Source organism: Gymnogyps californianus, chromosome 25 (assembly GCF_018139145.2).
Source record: "Gymnogyps californianus isolate 813 chromosome 25, ASM1813914v2, whole genome shotgun sequence".
Taxonomy (NCBI): Eukaryota; Metazoa; Chordata; class Aves; order Accipitriformes; family Cathartidae; genus Gymnogyps; species Gymnogyps californianus.
Window position 1 is genome coordinate 3,344,840 of NC_059495.1, and position 22,092 is coordinate 3,366,931.

The following is a 22,092-nucleotide window of genomic DNA, read 5'->3' on the forward strand; positions in this document are numbered from 1 at the left end:
CTGGCGGGGCGCGCCGCCCGCCCCCCGCGGGCGAGAGGCTGTAAACAGCGGCGGGGAGGGGGGACCCCGCGCCCGGCGGCACCCCCTCCTGCCGAGAGCGAGCCGGGGAGGTGGGCGTGCGTCCCCGGCGGCGTGGGGAGCCCCGCGAGCAGCCGGCCCCGCTCCGACGCTCCCCGAGTTTTCCCTGCTGGCCTGCCGCCTGCGCGGGCACCGGGGGTTCCCCTCCGCCCTGAAACTCCGCACCGGTGAGGATTGGCTGCTTCGGAAGATTTTCTTTCTCGGCACGCGTTACTTTTCCCGTCTTCCTCGAGGCTAAGGGAGCATCGAGGGGAACAGCTTGTTTTGTTTTGTTTTTGTTGGAGTTTTTCTTGAACATCCCCCTCACCCGGCTTCCGTGGTCTGGATATTCTGGGTGACTGCAAGAAGAGTTTTGGAGTTGTTTTGGATTTTCCCCCCTCCCCCCCCCCCCCCGCCCTTGAACTGAATTTGTCCTCAGTGCACGCCTCTTCTGGAGCAAGGCTGGATCCTGAACCTCAGTGCATGTGGGGGGCAAAGCCTCGTTAATATTCCTGCAGTAATAGTAAAATGTAAATTGGATAATACGACTTCTTGCCAAAGGCTCCAATGAGTGGCACACAGTCCACAATCACGGACAGGTCAGTATAAAACGAGATTTCTTCTTTTTTTTTTCTTTTCTGAAGTCTAGGCTCTTCCCAGAGCTGGTGTACTTTGTGTTCTGACTTCAGTGACAGTGTGACAGACGGGATCAGAAAAGCAGGATTAAATCTGATTTTCTGGGAATCAGTATGTACCTAGGGTGGCTGACTGTCAAGTCAACTGGGCTAACTTTGAAACTGGAGTATTTCAAGTCCAACTGCTTTCAAGCCTGCCAGGCTGACTTTGTTAGAACCGGGGATTGTAATAAAGCTTCCAGGATGGGTTGGTGGTGGGAGGAACACCAAAAGGAACTGTTTCTGTGAGAAGTTAAAGCAGGAAAAGTGACAAGTGTTTAGGACACAGCTCGAGTCTGAACTCAAAAACTGTGTAGAGGATGCATTTGCTTCTCGTTAGGTCAAGCGTTGTAGCCTTCCAAAGAGAGGTCACTTCAGGTGAGGGCAGGAAGGATAGTTGATGAGCAGGAATGTCTGCTGGTGTCTACACGACGACGTTAGCAGTAATCTGTTCCTTGCTTTAGATACCTGTTCAGGCCTCTGGGCTTCTCTGCAGGTGCTGCCATGTGCATTTCATTAGCAGTCTGGGGTTCTCTTGCTTGTACTGAGATGCTTCAGAGGCAGGGGAAAAAATGTATTTTCTACTGTGAGAAAAAAAATCAAGTAGGAAACCTCTTATGTGCTTTTGAGACAGAAGTATGGAATGCATGTCTTCAGGTTTTTTTTTTTGATGAGAGGGAAAGATACCTTTTTTGATACTTGTAAGCTGAAAAAACTCTTTTATTATGTATTTTATTATACTCTCCTTTATTGTGTGTATTTGGTGGTTAAGGTGTGAATGTGTGTGACAGAGGCCTTGCTGCTTAGGCCTTTTATGGCCAGCACAAGCAGTTCTGGCACAGGAGAGAAACCAGGGGTTGGGACAGAGGGATGATGCTTTTGGGTGCCTGAGATCACCTTTTAGACTCCAGGTGTGGGCAGGAATGAGAGCAAGTGTAGTTCTCACTTACACTTAGGCCTTTTCATGACTCCACAGGTCTTAACAGACAGTACAGTGCCTGAGCAGTGCGAAAGAGCTCTAGTACAGCTCAGAATCACGTATGGTCTGTGTTTATGACTGTGCTGTTCATAGAGTACTAAGTCTTTGAAATTAATTGTGTAGTATGTTTGTACTAGCAGAATAGGTCACAAAAGAAAGCTCTTACTTTTTTCTTTGCAGTGCATGTGCATGAGATATTCTTGAGTTGCAGGACATTTTTCTTCTCGACAAGACAGTGACAGTAAAAAGAAGGTGGCGTTTCAGTGGCTTTCTGAGAATTTTGTCATGTACTTAACAGCGTATGTCTTATGGCAGGTTGCAAGATATCAAAAGGAACGACAGGATTTTCATACCAAGAAGCAGTTGAGTGATGCATGGGAAGGAAAAGTACGAGGACAGGGAGTTTAATTTGCTTGTTAGTAAAACAAAATACTTTCCATTACTGAATTGGAACAGCCAAATTGAAAATGTAGCGGAGACAAAAAATGTCTCGCTTCCTTTTGCTTTCAGTCATGTCAAGTTCCTGGTTAGTGTTCCATTAAGGTTTTGGTTCAAAAGACTTTTAATGTCAGGTAAGGAGCTGTCTCCACAACCCTGGCAGTCGGAGCTTTCTGGTGGCAGCGTTGTGTTTGGTTGGGGGAATGCAGGGAAGCAGGGCCTGGCCATGCCACTACTCTTCACCTCTGGCCTGAAGGAACCCCAGCTCTGGGGGTGCGAAGGGAATTCAGTCATCGTGGCCCGTTTATTCCCTGGCTGAACCTTTCTGCAGAGCACTGGATGTGGTGGTGGTGGTGGTGGTGTGTGTTCTCATTCTGTGGACCTCAGCTTACTAGTGTCTGGAGCAAGGCTGCTCCATTTTATCTACAGCATTGTGCAGGATCTGGAGGGGGGTGGTTTTCGGTCACTGTTGTCCTAGCAGTACGTTGGTGAAAAGCTTGCTTTCCTGTTAGGCCCAAGAAGCTTCTGTATTGCCTCTTTAAATGCAGCTCTTAAGCTTGGAATGTAAAGCAGGTGCAGTATAAATAAACTCGAGGCTTCTAGTGTCATTAGATCTACATGGTATAAATCGTATGACATGTTCAATTCTCTCTGTATTTACCAGTGACCTTCCTTGGTGGGATCGAGTTGGGAACTGCCTTAAAACAGAAAAACCTAGCTTGCATCTGTGCCAAATGGTATTACAAATATAATAGGGTAGCATGGGCCTGCATTTTTCTCCATATTAGCTTTACATATTTGTGTTTTACATATGTATAGCTGCTTAAATCCCTGTTACAGACAGCAAATATTTCCTTTTGTATCCCTTCAGTTTAAGGTGGCAATCATATCATGTGTTTTGATAGCTGTTTGACATTTCCCTTGTCCAGGTTGCACTTGTCCCATCCTTTATGTGTTTTATGTCTTTTACGTTCTTGTTGATGATCCCATGTATGACATTGAAGTATATGTAAATTAGAAGGAATGTATGAATGGCCATTTCTAGTGCTGTTCTGTAGCCAGTATGATAAATGATGTTTTCATTAAGCCCTCTCCTTTTTTTCTTTTTTTTTTTCTCCCCTCATAGTGTTTTCTTCTTTTTGCCAAGAAAGTTAAATGGATTTTAGTGTCTGAGACTATGCTGAAATACAGCCATGCCAGTTCATATCTCATGTGTCTGGGATAATTTTCTCTGTGGACCAAACCTTAACCCAGTTAATTTTGATAATGGTTATGCTTCATCCCTGAGTTGGATTCTGTTATCCAGCTGGCTCATGAAGCAACATCGTTTTCTTGCATCTTTTTCCTCCAGTGTCTTAAGGCTGGAGGGAAGTGAGTGCCTGGGGGAACGGGGGAATACTAGGTATTAAGCAAAAAGACGTAATAGATGTTAAGACTTCTGAGAGTGTAAGGACTGTTCAGCAAAGTTACTGAAGAAGCATCTGAGACATGCTATTCCCGGTCAGTTACTCTGCATTTGGAGAAACGTGTAAAGGGTGGTAACAGAAAAAAGATTATTTTATAACATAGTACTTGAGCTTTAGACATACATAAGCAAAAAGTGGTCCAGGATAGTCATGGTGCCCTGCATGGGTGGTATGAGAGAGTCAGAACTTCGAGCAGAGGCATTTACTTCCCCTTCTTTCTTTCAGGGTGTTCTTTTACTTTGTCAGCTGCTGCTTCTCATAATCCTGTTGCCCAGTGGACCATATCAAACAATTCATCTTCAGCCTTATTGCTCTGCCACTTTATGTTTGTAAACATTTACACCCTCTTAATTTAATCCTCTCTTAGCTATGCTGTGTTTGTTTAGAGGCCTCCTAAGGTGACATTTATCTTGATTAACTTAGAGATGTCTACCTCAAAGACTTATTATCTGAGCTGTTTGTCTAGATTGCCTTTATAGTTGGTGGAAGAAAATAGGCGCATCTAGGGGACCATTTCTTATCATAAAGTACATGTCTAAAATTGGTCAGGTGAATGACAAAATGCCTGCTTGTCTTCATCCAGCTCTGGATTTAGGTGATATTTGCCATACCTTTTAGCCTGAAAATTTCTATTTTTGCTCTTCTTCAAATTCCTGTCCAGTTACTAGTGCTAGGTTGGATTTTTGCTGCTGGATGCTGTTTTGGGCTGTCAGTGTGAGAATTTTGAATGGGGGAGAGTGGACTACAGGGACCATCTAAGGCCAGCTTTGGGACCTCGCTCTGTAGTGGATGGCTGGGTAGGGTATGTTAGAGGAGGTGTCTTCCTGTTACTTCTGTGAGACTGCATATGAGTGTGCCCGCATTCGCTCACTTCAGAGCTCTTCTGGCCCAGACGCACTCGGGCAGGCTGGCTGGCTTTGGGCGTTGCTCTGTTCTGCCGTTTGTGGCAGGCGACACATGGCTGAGCGAGATAAGGGTTTTATTCTTTGCAAGGACATACTGGGGCTGGGATGAAATTTGGCCATTTGCAGGCTCTGGTTGGCCACTAAAGGATGATCAGAACTCTGCTGTATCCTGTTATGACACTAAAGAAACATTTGTATGCGATTAAAAAATTTTTTTTTTTTTGGGGTCTCATAGTTAACTGTATTTTTCTTCCTGTAACCGTTCCAAACATGCTGCAGAGTTGAGCAATTGCACAGCTACAGAACTTGCTTTATGTTTCTGTTTATTAAAGCACGATAAAAGAATGGAGGCTCTTGCTACTTTCGCAGTACCTTGTTGAGGAACTGATGACTCTTCCTATGCAGTTACTTGCAAATGAGTTTTATTTATAACAGTGCTGTAGTTTCTGTTGCTATGATTGGAAAACAGGAGAGGTAGAATTTACACATAATTACCCTTGAGAGGTTTTAATTGCCGATTTGCTCCTGACTTGGTACTAAAATAGACCCTAGTTGTTTCTTATCTGCTTAGATGCACTTTCCCTGTCTTTGGCTGTTTGTAAGTCCCTGTAGTAGCTGGGACTTCTTTAGCTGTATGGTGGGGAAAAGGGTTTTATTTTTTCCAGCAGGGTAAGGGTAAGAACTTTGTAGAAAGTCACGCCTTGGTGTTAGTGAGTAGCTAGTTGTTGTTATCACGCATTTATTTAATTAGTAGAGTTTGTAAGATCTAATATCTATGGAAAATGGGCTGCAGCACAATGTCTGTTTCTGTGGATAAAAAAGTGTAGTAGTCATCAAGGCAAGTCGTCTTGTGCTTTCCATCATTGTGCCTTCACTGTCTTTGCAAATTAGTAGTTGACGTAGTCTGTGCATAAATTTATTTTTTATTTTGCTTTTATTGAAGCTGTGAGAAGAGAGTACTGTCTGTGATGTTTACTATTGGTTAGGAAGCAAATGCTACCAGTTCATCCTGCATAGTTTATTAGGGTTTTTACTGGAGACAGAAGTTGAGGTGAGCTTGATTTTCGAGTTTTGAATAGAGCTGTGGGCGTCATGATTATTTGGGTGGAGGCAGGAATGATATTTCATCTGTTAGCCCAATTGTATAATTCTCCCTGTGCACATAACTCCTATTATGGCATTTATTAGTGTGTCAAATGGATAGATTAGGAATGGTACTGAGATGTAGGCTACTTCAGTTTTAGACTTTTAAAAACCTTGTCCAGATCCATGGGAGTCGGGGTGTGATACGTTTAGCAGCAAAAAAAATACTCACCAGAGCTAATTATGGAAAGCCTAGAGGGTATGAGGGATTGCATGAAAAGTCTGGAGAAATGGCCTGGTGATAACCTGAGCTCTTCAGATACCATTCCTGTCAAAGTGATGCCCATAGGGGCCTAGGTAAACGTGAAACACACAAACCCTGCTGCAAGATGGAGGGACCTCTTTAACTTTTCCAGCCTGATATAGTCTGTTCTACAGAGAGGTCGTAAACACTACCGTGGTAAGTCAGTCTGAGCACTGGTAGTGCATTGGCACAACTAGTGACTGTCATGTATGGGTTGTCCTCCATGTTGCGCACCTCCCCTTTCTTCCTGTGGACAATTGTTTGCACATTGGAGTGCTTTAAGATCGCTCTTCTGTTTTGTTAATGCCTGCTGCTGTCCTATTTAGAGATGCCTGAGAAGAAAGGTGCTTCTTACCCTTGGAGCAGAAGTTGCTGAGGTCACTGGTGAGCTTAGTGGGTGTTCACTCGTGATCTTCTCAGACCAGTCTTTATAAAACTGACTTCTGTATTGATGAGCATGACCCATATAGGAGAAGAGTTTTTTGGTCCTTGAGAGTGGCAGCATTGACCACAGTCTTCCTACTGGAAATCAAAATAGTCTTCTGTTTACTCTCAGAACTATTCTGTATCATATTGTAAAAGTAGTGATTCAGGCATTGAAGATTATTTGGCAGTCCGTCTGAAGGTAGTGTAGAGCATTCATGTATTTGACAGGGGAAAGCGGTCCAGATACCTGTACCAGTTATTTTACGTATTTCATGACTATATCCCAAGATCTTTTGATTATTTCAAGAAGTGGGGTCTCCTAGTGAATTTGCGCCTTAAAGCATTTTGTGTGAATCCTGTTCAGTGAGTAGCTTCATTGCCTGCTTCTGTTTCCCTACTTTCCCAAGAAGTTTTGGAGTATAATCAACAGGATTTTTGACATTAACTGTTTTTTTTTCCCCATTTTTTCCACAGTGTTCTGGGTAGCATCGTTTACCTCTCATGGTTACAACTGTCAACCCCCACCCTGGCCAGCCCAGTGCTATAGCTTGTAGTTATGCAAATTGTCTCAAACAGGAGCAGTGTTTGCCTTGGTCTGGAGACTGAATTCTCTACTTAAACCTCTAGGTGGTCCTTCTGGGTCACCGGGGAAGTTTGTTGGCTGTGCTGCTTGAAAGATAAGCTTAGGCTCTTGCTTTCAAGGCTTTATCTTCCAGGTTTCTCATTGAATACCTCTTCCTCTGAAAGTTAGCAGTAGGAGACTTAGTAATGAATCCCATTTGTATTATCCTTCGGTTTCTAGACTGGGTGATCTGAGATGCTAATAAAAATGCTTCTTGTAGCATTCCTAAGGCTCTGAAAATATTCCTCTGCCTAAGCACTCTCCCTTCTTTCACTCTAGTCCTGATATTTTATCTGCTTTGAGATAACTAGATCTTTCTTGTGTAAGAGATGTCAGTAGCACTAAGAGAAAATAGACTTGAATGCATACTTTCTGGTAGGTGATGCTATGTTCTGTTCTGTGGCCCTGTTCTGGATAATTATTAGGTTTAAAGAATAGAAGTGTTAGTTCATGTCTCAGCTTGATTAAACTAAGGGTCAGGAGCCTGGATGTAGATAATGTCTTAACATCAGAACAGAGGACTCAAAATAAGGACAGGGGAAGCAGTAGCAAAGTAATTAGTAAAATGAAAAGGGATGTAAAATGTGCAGTGTTTGATTAAGAATGTACAAGGGATAAAATACAAGGCAGGATACATGCAAAATAGGAACAACACACTTAGAAAAAGACAGGAAGAAACAAGGTTTACTCATTTTTCTTTTAAAAGAAAACATTTAAAAATAAATATATTAAAACTGACAGGAAAAAGCAGTGTCCTTATGTTTAAAATGTAAGCTTAAGTATAAATAGTAAAAACAAAACAAACAATGTTCAGACTGTGACATTCAAAAATTGTCTACTAAACATCATTTATGCTTTGTTATTACTCTGCGTCATTTCCTTGAGTATTTTCAGTATTGTGTCTGACTTCTAAGAGCAATGGACAGGAACCCTTTCGTGCATAGTCGCACCATTTAGTGAAGTCTGATGGTAAATAAGAAATGTTGCTGTTTACATTTGTTGGCAAACACTCAAATATTATCTACACGGCTATTTTAAGCTTTGTTTTGACAACACTGAAACTTCTGGGCTCTGTGATGTTAGTTGGTAAGGTACTTCATTAAATTGCTCTGGCACTGGAAAAGCAAATGAATGATGTCCTTCCTGAGGCTGAATACCTGAGGTGGAAAAGATCCTTAGGCATAGCATGTGAGCTCCTGTACTTGAAATAATTTGGTTGTAATCTGTCTGGATCATTGTCATATTAGTTACTTGGATACTGTCAAATGTCCTGCTGAAGATAGGCAGTGTCCCTTGGCAGGAGTGGCATGCTAACTGTGCACTGTCCTGGAAGTGGCACTTGGGTCTCAATTCGTTTAAAGGTTCAGAAATATTAAACCTTTTATGATCAGGGAACAGGGCTATGTAAAAGATGAATTGAACTGTGTGAATTCAGCAAAAGGGCCTCTTTTGGTGGTTATAAAGAAGTTGCAGTGTTGATGCTAGAAACCTAGGGGAGAATCCCCCGGTTATGGGAGTTCTTGGTTGCTCTCACTTGGCTGAAGAAATGTGTATGCAAGGGGAAGACTCGAACTGGTTTCCATCTGCTCCTGAGCTCTTGAAATACGTATTGGAAGTCTTCAGAGATATTGGTGGAAATCTTAATTTTATCCAAGTGCTGTTCCTCCTTGAAACTGTGAGTAGCGGCACAACTATTCTTGTTTATGTGAGAAGCTGATCTTGAATTTATTTGCAGACTGTGAATCCTGGTTTGTGGTATCACAGGCAATCATTTTACCGAGAGCTTGGGTGACTTCCCAAGATGAACCAGTAACCTGCGAAGAGTTAGATACTCTTTTACGGAGTCCTGAGTGAGCTATAGTGCTGGAAGGTTGGAAAGCTGAGGTGGGACCTGAATTGACCTGAGCAAGCATTTCCTAGTCTGGAGGAAAAGACCCATCTATTTAATAAAGCACTAGACTGATCTGAGACAGGTACAGGATTCTGAGTCCACCACTCCCATAAACATACAAGCTTCAACCTGCAGGCTTACCTAAAGTATCTGATGGCTGCTTGAAAGTCTTTTTACCCTGTTACGATAGTGGCTGTTAGTGTAGCTTATTGGCAGCACATCAGACAAGGTGTCTCCTCTCAGTACTCCTGTGGCACAAAGGCAGCATTGCATGCTTCGGTTGTGCCCAGATGCAAAAGGATATTCTGATGAGTAGGGACTGAGATCAAAGCTACCAGAAAAGTGTTGGAAAAAGGAGAAAAGAAGAGAATTGAAGGAGGGAAGCTATAATGACTAAGAAGAAAAAGGAAATAGGAAAAAGCTGCAATGTAAGACATGAGAAAGTCAATAGGAAACGAGTGAGAGGGAGAGAAATGGGAGAGGTGGTGGCAACTGCCAGATAGGAGAGAGGTTTCCTGTCTACCAGTGCATTCTGAAGGCACGTCAGCTGTAAAGGACTAAGACCTACTAGTGTAAGGCAAAAAACCCTGACAAGCCAGGGCTACAACTGTGTTGAGTTTTCTGTGGAGGATTGAAGATACGTGTTTGGTGTCTGGGAGTACCTGTCTGTTTCTTGAGGAGGCTGTGCGTATACTGTTTGGGACCAGAAAACTCTTTCAGCTGTTGTAATGCCTTCTAAAATTTTGCTCTGGTTTGAGTGACAGCAAGTCCCGTGTGACAGTATTTGAGCCATGATGCTGATAATTCCTATTCTTTTGTTAAGTGGCTTTCAAAGTTGGTGCTTGCAAGTAGGAAAATAATACGGTTTTCTGATCTGTGTCGATAGGATATTTTTTTCCGCCCTCTGAAAAATTATGATTATGTGATGTCCCAAATTAGGCAATGACTTCAGCCAAAAGTAAGCTGGTGTTCTCAGATAATTTCTGGTTTTAAAAGAGTGATTTTCCCCACTGCTGCAGACTGCTGCATAGCTATCTAACCTGACTTAGGTAGGTAGCATGATAACAACTTTGAAAAAATATTCAGGGCGAACTGTAATAGAGAGAAGGGGATGAATTTATGTGATGTGAACTCCCCAAGTGTAAGCGTGGGAGGGAATGATGGTTTATCAGAAATACTTCTGTGTCAAGGATAAAAGCTCTTAGCTTAGAGATCTCATAATGATGAACTGCAGCTCTCAAGTTGGCAATTTGTTCTTGCTGTCTGTTGAGAGACACAAAATGATAGGTTGTGGTTTGCCCTGCGTAGTCCCTGCGGTTTCCGTAGCGGAAGTGGTTCATGTGGGTGCAGATCTGATCTTAGCAAACCAGCAAGCTCAATCATTTTGGCTGGTGAAGGTGGTATGGGGATACTGCAGAGAGCGCCGTTTACAATTGTTGTGGGATTTTCTTTGTTGTAAGGATGCGGCAAAGTCTGTAGGGCACTGATAAAATGAATACCTTTGTCACAGACTTCTCTACCCTTGAGTTGTAATAGAACCTTCAGCAGTAAAAGAAAATATCTTGTAATAGTTCAGAAATGGGTACATGATCTAAAAGAACTTTGCTCTGTCTGTGGTTTAGTTCCTTCAGTGGCAGGTGCCTTGGTGTACAAGTTTGACAATACTTACTCAATGGTTGGTAAGTATAATGTTGCCAAGCACTGCAGCCCTTTCAGTAGTATTGAAAGCCCCAAGTTTTACACTCAGATATGTCAGGTCTATGAAGTTATGTAAAATGTTTAGTCCACTCACGTTATGGAAATTGTTGTGAGAATAAAACGCCGTAATACTTAGGGGAAAAAGGGGAAGAAAAAAACCAGGCAGGCAAGCACACTTTTCTGTTCTTCCAGCGTGGAAAGATGTAGGAATGTTGGTGATAGCTTTAAACGCGAGAATGTTGTTTACTTTGGATGTTAACCAGTGCAACTTCAGCTGTATGTATTGCATAGCAAACCTTGACCTCCTCTCCCTTTTCCTTTTAGTAGACTTATTATCAGGTTTTGCACTCATCAGTGAGACATTAACTATGTTTTTTGGTGTCTGCACCTGTTCACCTGTGCTTTTGACTCCCCTTCCATAGACAGGGTATCTGACTGTGCTCTGGCCCTAGTAATCCAGACGCTCGGTCCCTGGTTTAGGCCAGAAAAACACTTCTTTCCTGGTAGTGTGAAATGTGCTTGCCTGGTTGTGAGATCCAGTAATGCTGCCTGGTGGGTGCCAGGCAAAGGGGAGGAGTCGCTGGGTGCTGATCATGGCTTGTTTTGACAGTTAGCACCAGCCTGACTGGAGGAGGCTCTTTCTCTCAGCAGGGCTCCTGGGTCACGTGTAAAGCAGAAGCAGATAATTAAGCTTAGCTGGAAGGGGGAGAGGAAATAGCCTTGCAACAGGTTTGAGTTTTGGGCAGCCTGCAAATCTAATGCTCTTGCTGGAATTCAGCCAGATGGAGAGAACCTGCCCCTTTCCTCCTCCCTTTCGTTTTCTTTTTTTTTTTTTTTTAATATTTTTGTTTTTCATCACCATGGCTCTGCGGCTACTGGGAGGCAGCTTCACTGAGCCTGCTTGCTTACTGCAATGACGAGAACGTCACAGTAGCTCGGAGTGTGCTGAAAATCTTGCTCCATCTGTTGCTCTTCATATGTGGAGAAAATGGCTCCTTCAGATCCATAAGATGCTTCTTGAAATATTGATGGGTTTTGTTCAGTTGTTGGATCAGCAAATGGCTTCAGAAACTTGCTGAAGTTTACCAAAATAAGTTGGTTCCTCTGCTTTTACTGGGAAGTGGGAATATATTTTCCCAAAAATAAGTGTTCATTTAGAGTGTATGTAGGGATTTAGGGTTTTTCTTTTTTTTGTTTGTTTGTTTTTTTTAAATGAAATGTCTTTTAGATCAAAACTGCAATTGGCCCCAAAAGAGCATTTCAACAGCTAGGTAAAGAGGAAAAATATAACAAAGAACATGCAAATAATGAGGTGGGGTTTGGTCTTTTTGTTTGTTTGTTTGTTTAAAAAAAAAAAAAAAATTTGTAATTGGTTGTGAGAACAGGCACAAAGGGACCCTGGACACTTCAAACAAGGACTGTTCTGTCCAGGGACCTTGTTTATTTAAATCCCCATGTGAAATCTCTTCATCTTCTTCTCAAAGTTGTATTTGGATCAGTTTGCTGTGGTAGTAAATTTGAAATGCAATGATTAGCTGTATGGCAATGAGAAGCCTACTCAAATATCTGGGACCCAAAAATGGAAAGCTTGTTTCCTGTGGGATTTTAAAAAATACTTTCTCAGTTGTGCTAAAGCTAGTAGCATTCCTGAAGGTGGTCGCATGCCCTGAGAATCCATGAGCGCTGCATCCTCCCTTTGTCTCTGTTACCTCTCCAGCTGTGTGCGCAGTGGATATAGATGTCAGGCTGCATGAATCTGGCACAGGAATAACAGATCTGTAGGGCAGCCCTTTGTCAGTGACAAATACTTTGGCTGTCACCATGGCCTCAGGATCTGTTTCTCAATGGCAGTCAACCCAATTCAGTTGCATGATAACGTGCAGGAAGAAATGCCCAGTGGCAAATGAATTTTGTCTTGTAAGATTGCGAGCCTCCTCTACTCTCCCCCTCCTCTCTCTTTTCCATCACGTGGAGATGTTTGCTTTAGATTAAAGCACTTCTGTTGGCATCATGGTGGTTTCCATGCTGCAGTGGGTCTGATTACATATATTCCATTTAAGAACCCTGGGCAGAAAATACCTTGGGAGAAATTGCCTTACTGTGGGCTGTTCACAAATTTAAAGAAAACTATATTTCCCTTACTGATTTAATGCACTGAGTACTGATGTTTTGCTGGTGACCAGTGCTTAATTTTTATGTTTGCAAGTTTCTTGTCTATGTGGTAACTTGAATCATCTCAGTTACTTAAACTCAGCTGTTGGTTATGCTGATAACACAACATTTTGTTTAATCCTATGAGGATGTTTGACTGGACAACTGCTGATGGGTAGTGAACATGTTCAGTTAATACAGTATAGCGGAAATTGGAGAGGGAGGTCTGTATATTGGCATTTGGAGCATGCTTTGATACAACATTGAGGGAGTTGTGGTTTCTTGCAAGCATGGATGACTCAGATCTAGCTGATAAGAAGAACAAGTATATTAAAGTTTCTGTAGGTAAGCTGCATGCATGCTCTGCTTAAATGGAAATGATAATACTTAATTTTGTATGTTTTTTAATGATCAAATGTTATCTGAAAAGCAGCTGCAATGACTGTGTTAAAATTTGCCTGGTTTTAGCACTATTGCCCCTCCAGAGGCTAAAGCAGGAAATGTCTCGTGAGGCTGCAGCAGTACGCAGCTTGTGAGCAAATATGAAAAAATGCAGATGAATCAGCTACCAGGCCCCACTAAAGCGCTGGCCTGCTTCTTTGAGGAAATGTACCGTCATAATTACACTGGTATAACTAGCTATGTGAATGCTCTTGCTTTGGAATTTCAAAGTAAGAGGCAGATGCACTGTTGTAGTTACAATGGTAAAGCTTTCTGGCAAGATCCAAAACCTTTTTTTTTCTCCCTGCCCATCTCTTGACCCCTTGCATGGCTTCGATGGTGTGCTTTAGGCATGATGATTGCTGTGAAGGGGGAGATGGAGAGCCCTGGAAAAGACTGTTGATTATGCATTGGCTTGAGGGCAAAGGAGAAATTGTCAATAGGACAGACTCAGAAATAAAATTAATTCTAGGGGAGGTAACTCAAACTGGTATTTGGCTCATAGACAATGTCTGGAAACACTGTGAACTCTAAATATCGGTGGTTGTATGTTCCTTGTCACACTGAAGTGATGAGAGAATGAAAGTACGTTCTAGTGCATTAAAGAAATGGATTTCTGCATTTTCAGAGGCTGGAGCTATGAATACAGGTACTGCTACCTTGCATTTTGTTTTTGGTTTTGGTTTTTTTTTTTCCTGCTTTTAGAATTTGGGAGTGTAAGGCTACAGATGCGGAATACAGTAATGATAAAGCCAGTACTGACTTGCTTATGGGGTCAACATTTTGATGTAGTTCATGTCCTTTAATTTTTTTATATGTATTGTACTGTAAAGCTGGGGCAGGATGAAGTCTATGGTGAGTTGAGAAGAACCTGCAAAATCCTTTGGAAAGAGTTAAGTCAAGCTTCCCCCTTCCACCGGTTCTCGATATATAGTGAGCAGTTGATAGAGTTTCTTTAGGCCTGAAAGTATTTATTGCTGAAAATTTCCAGCTCTAGAGTGTACCATAACAAGATATTGAGTGCTAAAACCATGTTAATTGGTCTTGTGGACTTATCTCTTTGAATTATGACACAATTTTAGCAACTATGTTCAGCAGTTTACTATGAATGAAGTAGATTTTGTCTTAGAGAATGGAGTGTCCCTGTTCTCATTTTTGTCTCTTTTCAAGTTGTCAACTATACAATAATTAATTGTCTCTCTCTTCAGTTTAGTATGCTGTTTTAACATTGATTGAGGTTTGAATTTAGTGACTGGCATAAATACCATATTTTGGAGCTGTTTGGGGGGGCTTTTCTTTTTCATAGCAGGCTTACTGGAATTGGTTGAACTTAATTCAATGACAGGATAAGCAAAAATTTGTTTAGATAGGCTATTCTGAAATGTTTAATGCCTTCTAAAATTGTTCGTGGTAAAAGATCAAGGAAGGAAACAGTATGACCTTTTAAATGAAGCTCCATATATCCCATTTTCCTATGCCAGAAGTCAGCTCAGACAATGAGACTGAAAGAATTAGGGTTCTCTTTCATAAAGGATCTTTCACTTTTTGCTTTTACAGATAGGTGGTTTTTTTTGATTGTGTCACAGATTTAGCAGACTTTACAGCTGTCTTTTAATCAGTTTCCATATTTGTACCAGAACTTTCTTACTTTAATTACTGTCTGTAGAAAATTGTCCAGTAGCATGTTGTGTGTCACAGTAGAAAATGGTGGGTCCTTCTGTAATTTTTTTCTTTGGTTAGCAGATTCGTTACTTCAGTAATATCTATTATTAGTAAATGCTTGCAATTATCAATTGTGCTTAAAGTTTTAATGACTTCAGTATTTTCTTTTTCAAAGATGATTTTTTGCATTAAGCACTGCATTTTGCTTAGGGTTAATGCAGCCATGCATTTAAAAACAGACAGATGTGGTTCAGTCTTGTAATGGTTGACTCTGTAAAGTAGGTTGCCAGTCTAATCCTAACTTGTGCTAATATGTGCTTTTTAGTCAGCTGGCTGGAGCCCTGAAGGTGGGTTTTGTTCAGAGCAGAGCGAGAGGATTTGTATGGTGAATCATTCAGTGAGGTGTATAATAAATTGGGTTGTATCTCAAGCAATAGAGAGCTGTTATATTTTCTTATCCTCTACCCCTGCTTCTGTATTTTCCCACCCTGCTCAGTTTATCAGTTTCTCTCATGTCTAAATCATCCTTGCTTTTTCCTTTATGGGTAGTACTCCTCTGGAGCTTGTCCTACATTTGATTTGATCTCCTCTTGTTTCTTCTATGCCAATTTTTAATTTGAATTTTGCCTGGCATTCTACAGATGCTGTCCCTTGAGGTTCACATAGTGACTGCTGAAGCTGTGTCCACTAATGTACTTAGAAAGCTGGAGGTATTTTTCAGGGAGTTCTCATCTGGTATCTAGGATCCTAAAAGCATTTGGTTAACTCTTATATAGCAAAATGCTCTGTAACCTGAAAGCTTGCAGGTCTTTTGGCTTACTTGCATGTGCACTGCTAGCACTCAGTTTAACTTTACTTCCCAAATATGTTGTATATGCCAAGTATCTGTGACTTGATTTCTGTACCTCACAGGGTGCCACACAGACTTCTCTTACTTATCTTTTAAAAAAGGAATTATGGTACTGATTTAAGATAGAATGGCTGAGTACTGGTCAAATAATCTGGATAGTATTTCTACTTCAGTAATTGTTGATCTACTTTTTTACTGCAAAAATAATTTCCTGTTTCTGTACCTCAGTTTCCTATTTTTCAAACTAAGTTCCAGTAATTTAAGGCATGTTTCGAAGGAGCTGAAAGAATGAAGTGTTTGTATATTTGAAGCAGTGGTTTTGTAAAATTATTACTTTATCTGACGTAAGCTCTCCTTAAATTGTCTACTCTGACTTGCAGAAATTCTTAAGAGGAAGCTTCTGTATCTTTAACTTCCACTGCCTGTTATGTAATGCAACATACTTCGGATGCTCAAATGAAATATTAACTCATTTGTTCATCAAGTTGTCTTCTGTTTTCCATAAAGCATGCCCAAAGTAGCCAAACAGAAGCTTTCTTAGTCCTATACTGCTTGTGAGTTGTTGACATTTCAGGCCAATAAAAGTTTATGAAAGAACGCGATCTATGCTGTGAAGGCAGAGAGGGTGAACTTACCAGCTCTGTGTGTGTCATGTCTGCGCAGTTTTGCACATGGCAGAAAGGAATCATCTGTAGGCGATGGAACAAGTGTGTGGATAACAGCTGCAGGTCAGGCAATGTTTGTGTGCTGCTGCTGTCAGAAACTACTGAAGGATCCATATTGGTTCTGTAAAGACAGAAGGTCAAAGACCAAGATGGGTCTAAAGCAAAAATAAAATGTACGTGACTTAAAAATAAGGCAGCATAGGCATAGAGAAAAAAAAAGGTATAGTTTATAGTTTTCCTGGTGACAAGAAAGAAGTGCCATTGTGAATGAAGTATGAGAGTTCTGACCTTTGGGGGGAGGCGGGAAAGACATGTGCCATACTTTCCTCTGCTAAAGTGAAGTTCAATGCCTGTGACATCTTTGGGACTTCTCAGTAGGTATCTACATTCCAAATAGTGGCCCACTATTTTTGTACTTGAAAACACTCAGATGTTTCTCAGATGTGTCTAAAAGATGCAAGTCATCTAGTGGACTCTGTGCTCTTGCAGTATCTTGCTGAAGTATGTCAGATTTCTTGCATATCTTCTTGTCTGTACTTTTACATTTACATACTCTCAGGAAAAAAAAAAAGCATAGTAGCCTTCTGCTAGTTCCTGTTTACTTAAGGTGTGCAGGATGGATTTTGTTGCTTTATATAAAAGATAGGGGAAATTAACATCCTGAGCCCATCACATGAAAGGGAGAGAATGAGGGTCAGTGTGCATAACATATGGCTCTATAAAGTATTTAGATACTCTGATGGGGGAACTGGACAGCCCTTCTGCCTATCATTTATGATTTTAGGGGCTAAGGAGGTGCATTGGCAAGGTTTTTGTATATTGATGTGATGTGTTATAACGTTAGGGATTCATTGATTAAAAATGCATTTATCTATCTATCCCATATCCTGATAGTACCTGAACTAAATCCTTTTTCAAGAATAGATTTCTTCATCCGTGGCTCTTTGAACTTTCCAAAAATTGTGAGCGAGGTTTGGCCTCTTCAGCCAAGCTGCAAACAGGATGCTTAGTGCTCCGTGTGTTGAGGCCTTAGGTTTTGTTGTAGAAACTCAACCAGCAGTGGTAGTGATCAAATGCGGAGCTCTTCTTGCTGCTCCATGGATTTTTTTTCACAGGGGTGTGGACTCCGTTCCTTGGGGACCGCTTCGCTTCCGCTGTATGGAGCTCTGGGAAGCTGTTCTTTTCCCATGCTTGGCTCCTTATTGGGGTAAAGGTCTGTGAATTCTGCATAAATATTTACCGTATCCCAGCCTAACCAGCTGAGAGCTGCTAATACTGTTACTGAACAAGAAGAGCTTTGCTTATGTTGGTTGCAGTGTGTGCTTTGTATATAGGCAAGAAGTAAAGCATTTCTTAATCAATAGAGAGTGTAAGGGAGGGAATAGGGATCAAAATTGCGGTTACTTGACAGAGAATGATGGAACAAAGAGATTTGAAAATTCTGGAAAGTGAAACCTGAAATATACAGGCTTGTAACTGGTAGTGTGATATTTTAGAAGCACTTATTTAACTTAATTGTCTTATGTTTTATTACGCTTTTTCTAAAAGGACAAAGAAATATGGCTAAATGAGGAGGAGTTATGTACTTTTACCATCTTTCCTATGTTCCTAAGAGAGATTTCTTTTTTAATGATGTGGAAAGTGGCATCTCTTTTCCGTGTTTTCTTTCCTTATCCTCCTTTCCTGCTGTTGTCCAGGACTGTAGAAATCCCTGTAGATTTAAAATAGTGATACTACATTTACAGCCCTAGCCATATCTTAGCTGTCTCTAATTTCTTCTAAAAACCTGGTTGCACCAGACTCTTTCTTGCTTTTTTTGGTCAAAGATTGTTGTTTCCCCCCCCCCCCCCCCCCCCAATTGTTTTCTTCTTATGTCCTGTGGCTGAGAGAGTACTGAGGGAAGGAAATGTGGGAAATCAGAGTAGGAAGCAAGATATAAGCTTCCATTCCTGAATCTTTCTTGTTTTTACACTGTTTCCTGGCAGCTGCACTGGCTTGTACTTGAAAGGAATGCATTGTGTTGCTTTTCCCCAAAAGCTGTAGATAAAATATAAATAAAAATTAATACTGCAAAAATATAAGTTTATTATTTGCATAAGCAAAAAACTGCAGCCAACAGTTAAGTCTTACATGACTGGTCTGTGTAGTTCTGCAGTGATCATACTGGATAATAATCCTGTTAAAAATTAGTTATACATATGCCCTTCCCCATCATAAGAAAGAAAGAGAACTTTGTCTCAAGTCGTGATGCGTGCCACCTTTGTGATATTTTGAGTCTGGACATAATAGGCTTCAAAAGGTGGCTGGTGCTTTAGAAAGCAATGTTCTTTCAGAAATTCAGTATTTCGGGAAAGAAGCAAGCTACAAGACTGGCCCTGTCTACTTACACCAATCCCTTCTATATCGTTTTTGCAGTGTAAAAGAAACCTTAGAGCAAGAAATGAACAAATTCAGTGTTGGGCTCGAGTTCATTCTCGTAATAGTTTTCCAAAAGTGCTGTTGCTGTGCCCTGTGCTTAAATCCTTTTTCTACTTGATACTTTTCTGGATAGACTGAAATTTCATTTGGATTCTTCAAAGTGTTTTTGACTTCATTATGATGAAGAGAAGGCTGCAATATCTATTTCTGAAGCTTTTAAGATTGTTTCATGATACAAACGCATTTCTTTTCCCAAGTGTTGATGTCAGTAAGAGAGCTTTTATGTTTAAGGGGAATGAAAACGTCCCTTCTGAGGTAAAGGCATAACACAGCCTTGAAGCATGTTTCTGTTCTATTCCTCCATTTGTTCACTGACCTGAATGGTTTCAAATTAAATATTTTACATGCAAATTTCAAAAAGCAAGCACTCCGAGGAATTTGAGTTTTGCAAGGATATAATAAGTAATACTCTACAATGTTGTACATATTTGTTCTTATGATTGTAAAGCAACTTACAAATCTTAAACTTGTCTTATTTCCCTGCAGTAGAGTAATATGCAGTTTTATTGACGGGCAAACTGAGGCATGCAGCTAGGGAATGTGAATTTCTGTGGTGGGGAGCAGATCTGGTTCTGACCATCCGTTCTAAGCTCTGCTTGTTGGAGTGTGTTGTTTGGATTGCTGCAGTCGGTAAAAGAGTACTCTGCGCAACGAAGGAAATGGGAAGCAACAGTGTTTTAAGCAAAGTGTAGTTTAGTAAGGTAAGGATATTGGCCTGCTCACATTGTTTCATCTATGTTTCACTTGATGATGAGGAGCATTAGGGAGAAGAATTAGGAAATACTTGATTTTAAAATGTAATCCAAGTTTAAAAATATCTCTGTTTTGACACCCTCTTTATGCATTAGCAGTGGCTGTTTGGTGCACGTGATTCTCACTCGGGCATGAATAAACTGGATATGAAGCTCTGCTCTGGGATTTGCAATTACTTTTCCCTTGCTTCCTTAACTCTTTGTGATTTCATGTTTGCTTAAAAAACCGTCCTGTTCGTTTTGTTTTTTTTTTTTTCTTCCCTGTGCTTTGGGTCATATACCAGGACTCAGAAAGGAAGGGGTGCTAGCCAGCGAGTATCTGAGCAGCTGGCTATGCACTGGGTTTTTTTGCTTTCCTCTGGTTACCATTTTCTTTTTGAGAGCTGACATTTTCTTTTCTGATTTGTGAAATTCCTAGAAAATGAGAAGCTGGGCAAATGTTTCAAAATACGAACCAATGAAATACAGCTTACTACTATTTAGAAAATGATAATGCATGCCACTGGAAAAGATAGAAGCATGGAAAATACAAGCTCTGGCTGGGAAATTATTGCATGCTTAGAACCATGGAGCAGATAGATGTAGGGGTAGGAGTTGATTTCTTTGGTTTCCTGTCTGCTGTGTAATTGTAGCCTTGATGCAGTTGTGGCTTGGAGATTATATTTGGTACCAGCATGCATTGGACTGGGCAGCACAGAAGTTGTGGTGAGTGTAGTCTAAAAAATTTGGTCATGAGAACTGAGGAAATGCAAAAGAAAGTAACTGCTATTAATATATTAAGTGGTTTGCTGCAGTTTCATCTTTTTAATAGGCCCCATAATTTGGGAAAAAAGTGGAATTTAACTAGGAATGGTAATTCAAATCAAATCACCAAAAATTATTCTGATTGAATTAGATGGTTTTATGGTGAAGGCTAAAATATAGATCTTGCTTTCTCTCTCATCCTGCTGTACGTGGCGGCATGGATGCTTGTTAATGGAGAGCCAGGCATCGCACTGCCCGAGGCATGGTTAGAGCCCTGGGAAGATTTACATTAATCAAACACAAACAGACAGCGTAGCGTGAAGAAATTTCTCTCCCGCTAGCAGTGCTCACAAACTTAATTAGGTTATTGGGGCAGAAAAAGAAAACAGCCCCTTCACCCTCCAATCCTTCTTCCCCAGGGCTTGACCAGTCATATAAGCTGTAAGAGCAGTAAGCTCATTGCCCCCTGTTTTGACCTCCCAGTTTCTTTCCCTGGATGACAGAAAGAGGCATGCTTTCATTCTCTCCCTCTTTCCTGCCCCTCTTCTCTTCTAAAACAATAGAGAGGCTCTGTTTTTCTGAGACTGTGTGCTTTTCAGGTGCCATGGTGGTCGGGTGTTTTCAAAATGCCTGAAAACAAAATACATTACATGGCACAGTGTGACCCTGTAAAAGCCTGAAAGTGGATTGAAGTAAAAATCTCACTGCCCTATGCCAAGCTTTTGTTCATGTGCCTCATGTGATGCAGTTTCTTTGATCAGTGATCTGATTTAATGACATGCATGCACATATACATATATGTATAGACATATGCACGCATATGTACATATACATAAATACATACAGAACATACCTATCTATGTATTGTATATACATAAATACCTATATAGGTATATATTGTTCTGTCCCTCAGGACAGTTGGAAATGCTAAATTTTAAAATCCTAGCTCTCTTCTGCTTTCTTGTTGCATGCAGTCTCTGTGGGATGTACGTGGATGCTGTTCTCTGTGTGTCCATTAGCAGTGCAGCGCTGGGCCACAGCTGATGGTGGTTGGGAGGAGGTGGGAGAGAAGAGGTGGAGTTTCTTCCGTTCCCTCAAGTGGTCAGTGAAACAATCAGGCAGATGCCTCTCAAGGATATCGGATAAGCATCAAAAACCCAGAAAGCTTCCAAGACGGGTAGCTTGCGCTCCTTGCAGGGGGCTTGGTCTCAGTGTACTCCCCCTGGAAATGGGCCTTTGGGATCTCCCTGTGCAGCTGACTTTGTCTTGTGAAACAGGTAATATCCGAGAGTCTTTGTTCCTATTCTGTGATACATGAATATACTGAAAGATGAGAAAATAGCTTCCTTGAATGCAGAGGAGAGAGAAAGGATTTTTCCTTTAGTATCTATTGGAAAAAGGGCGGGAGGGGAGGTTTTTCTCTTTTAGGTTTTTTTTCCCCCCCCCCTCTCTTTTCTTTTAATAGCTGCTATGTGAACCTTAGTTACCCTTTTGTATTTTCATTGTGAAAATGGCCAATTAAATATGCTTGCTGTGAAAATCTGTGCCTCAGTGTCTCAGCTCAAGAACAAAGGTTTTGACAGCTAGGAAAGATGCCTTAGATGTAGATGCTGGCAGCACTACCTTCTTTCCCAATGCTGAATTATATACCAGCATGTTAGCAGAACCTTCTCACCAGCTTTTGCAGTCTAAGTGAATGTGATTTTTGATAAGCTGATATTTCATGCGTGTTGATGTTAAATTTGCTATTGGTGTTCAAGAAACCATCTTTGAGTGTTTTGGGTGTTGTTTTTTTTTCTCAATACA

The 22,092-nt window shown here is 41.1% G+C and overlaps 1 protein-coding gene across 2 annotated transcripts in view; it reads left to right on the plus strand.

The window, feature by feature from the left end:
• Window positions 1–512: 512 nt before the first annotated feature.
• Window positions 513–22,092, plus strand: part of ARHGEF12 (Rho guanine nucleotide exchange factor 12) — a 77,149-nt gene continuing 55,569 nt past the window's right edge. For both annotated transcript variants that reach the window (XM_050910909.1, XM_050910910.1), the window contains exon 1: window positions 513–656. In XM_050910909.1, coding sequence (XP_050766866.1) covers window positions 625–656 — 32 coding nt within the window. In that variant the 5' untranslated portion in view covers window positions 513–624. The remainder of the gene's footprint in view (window positions 657–22,092) is intronic.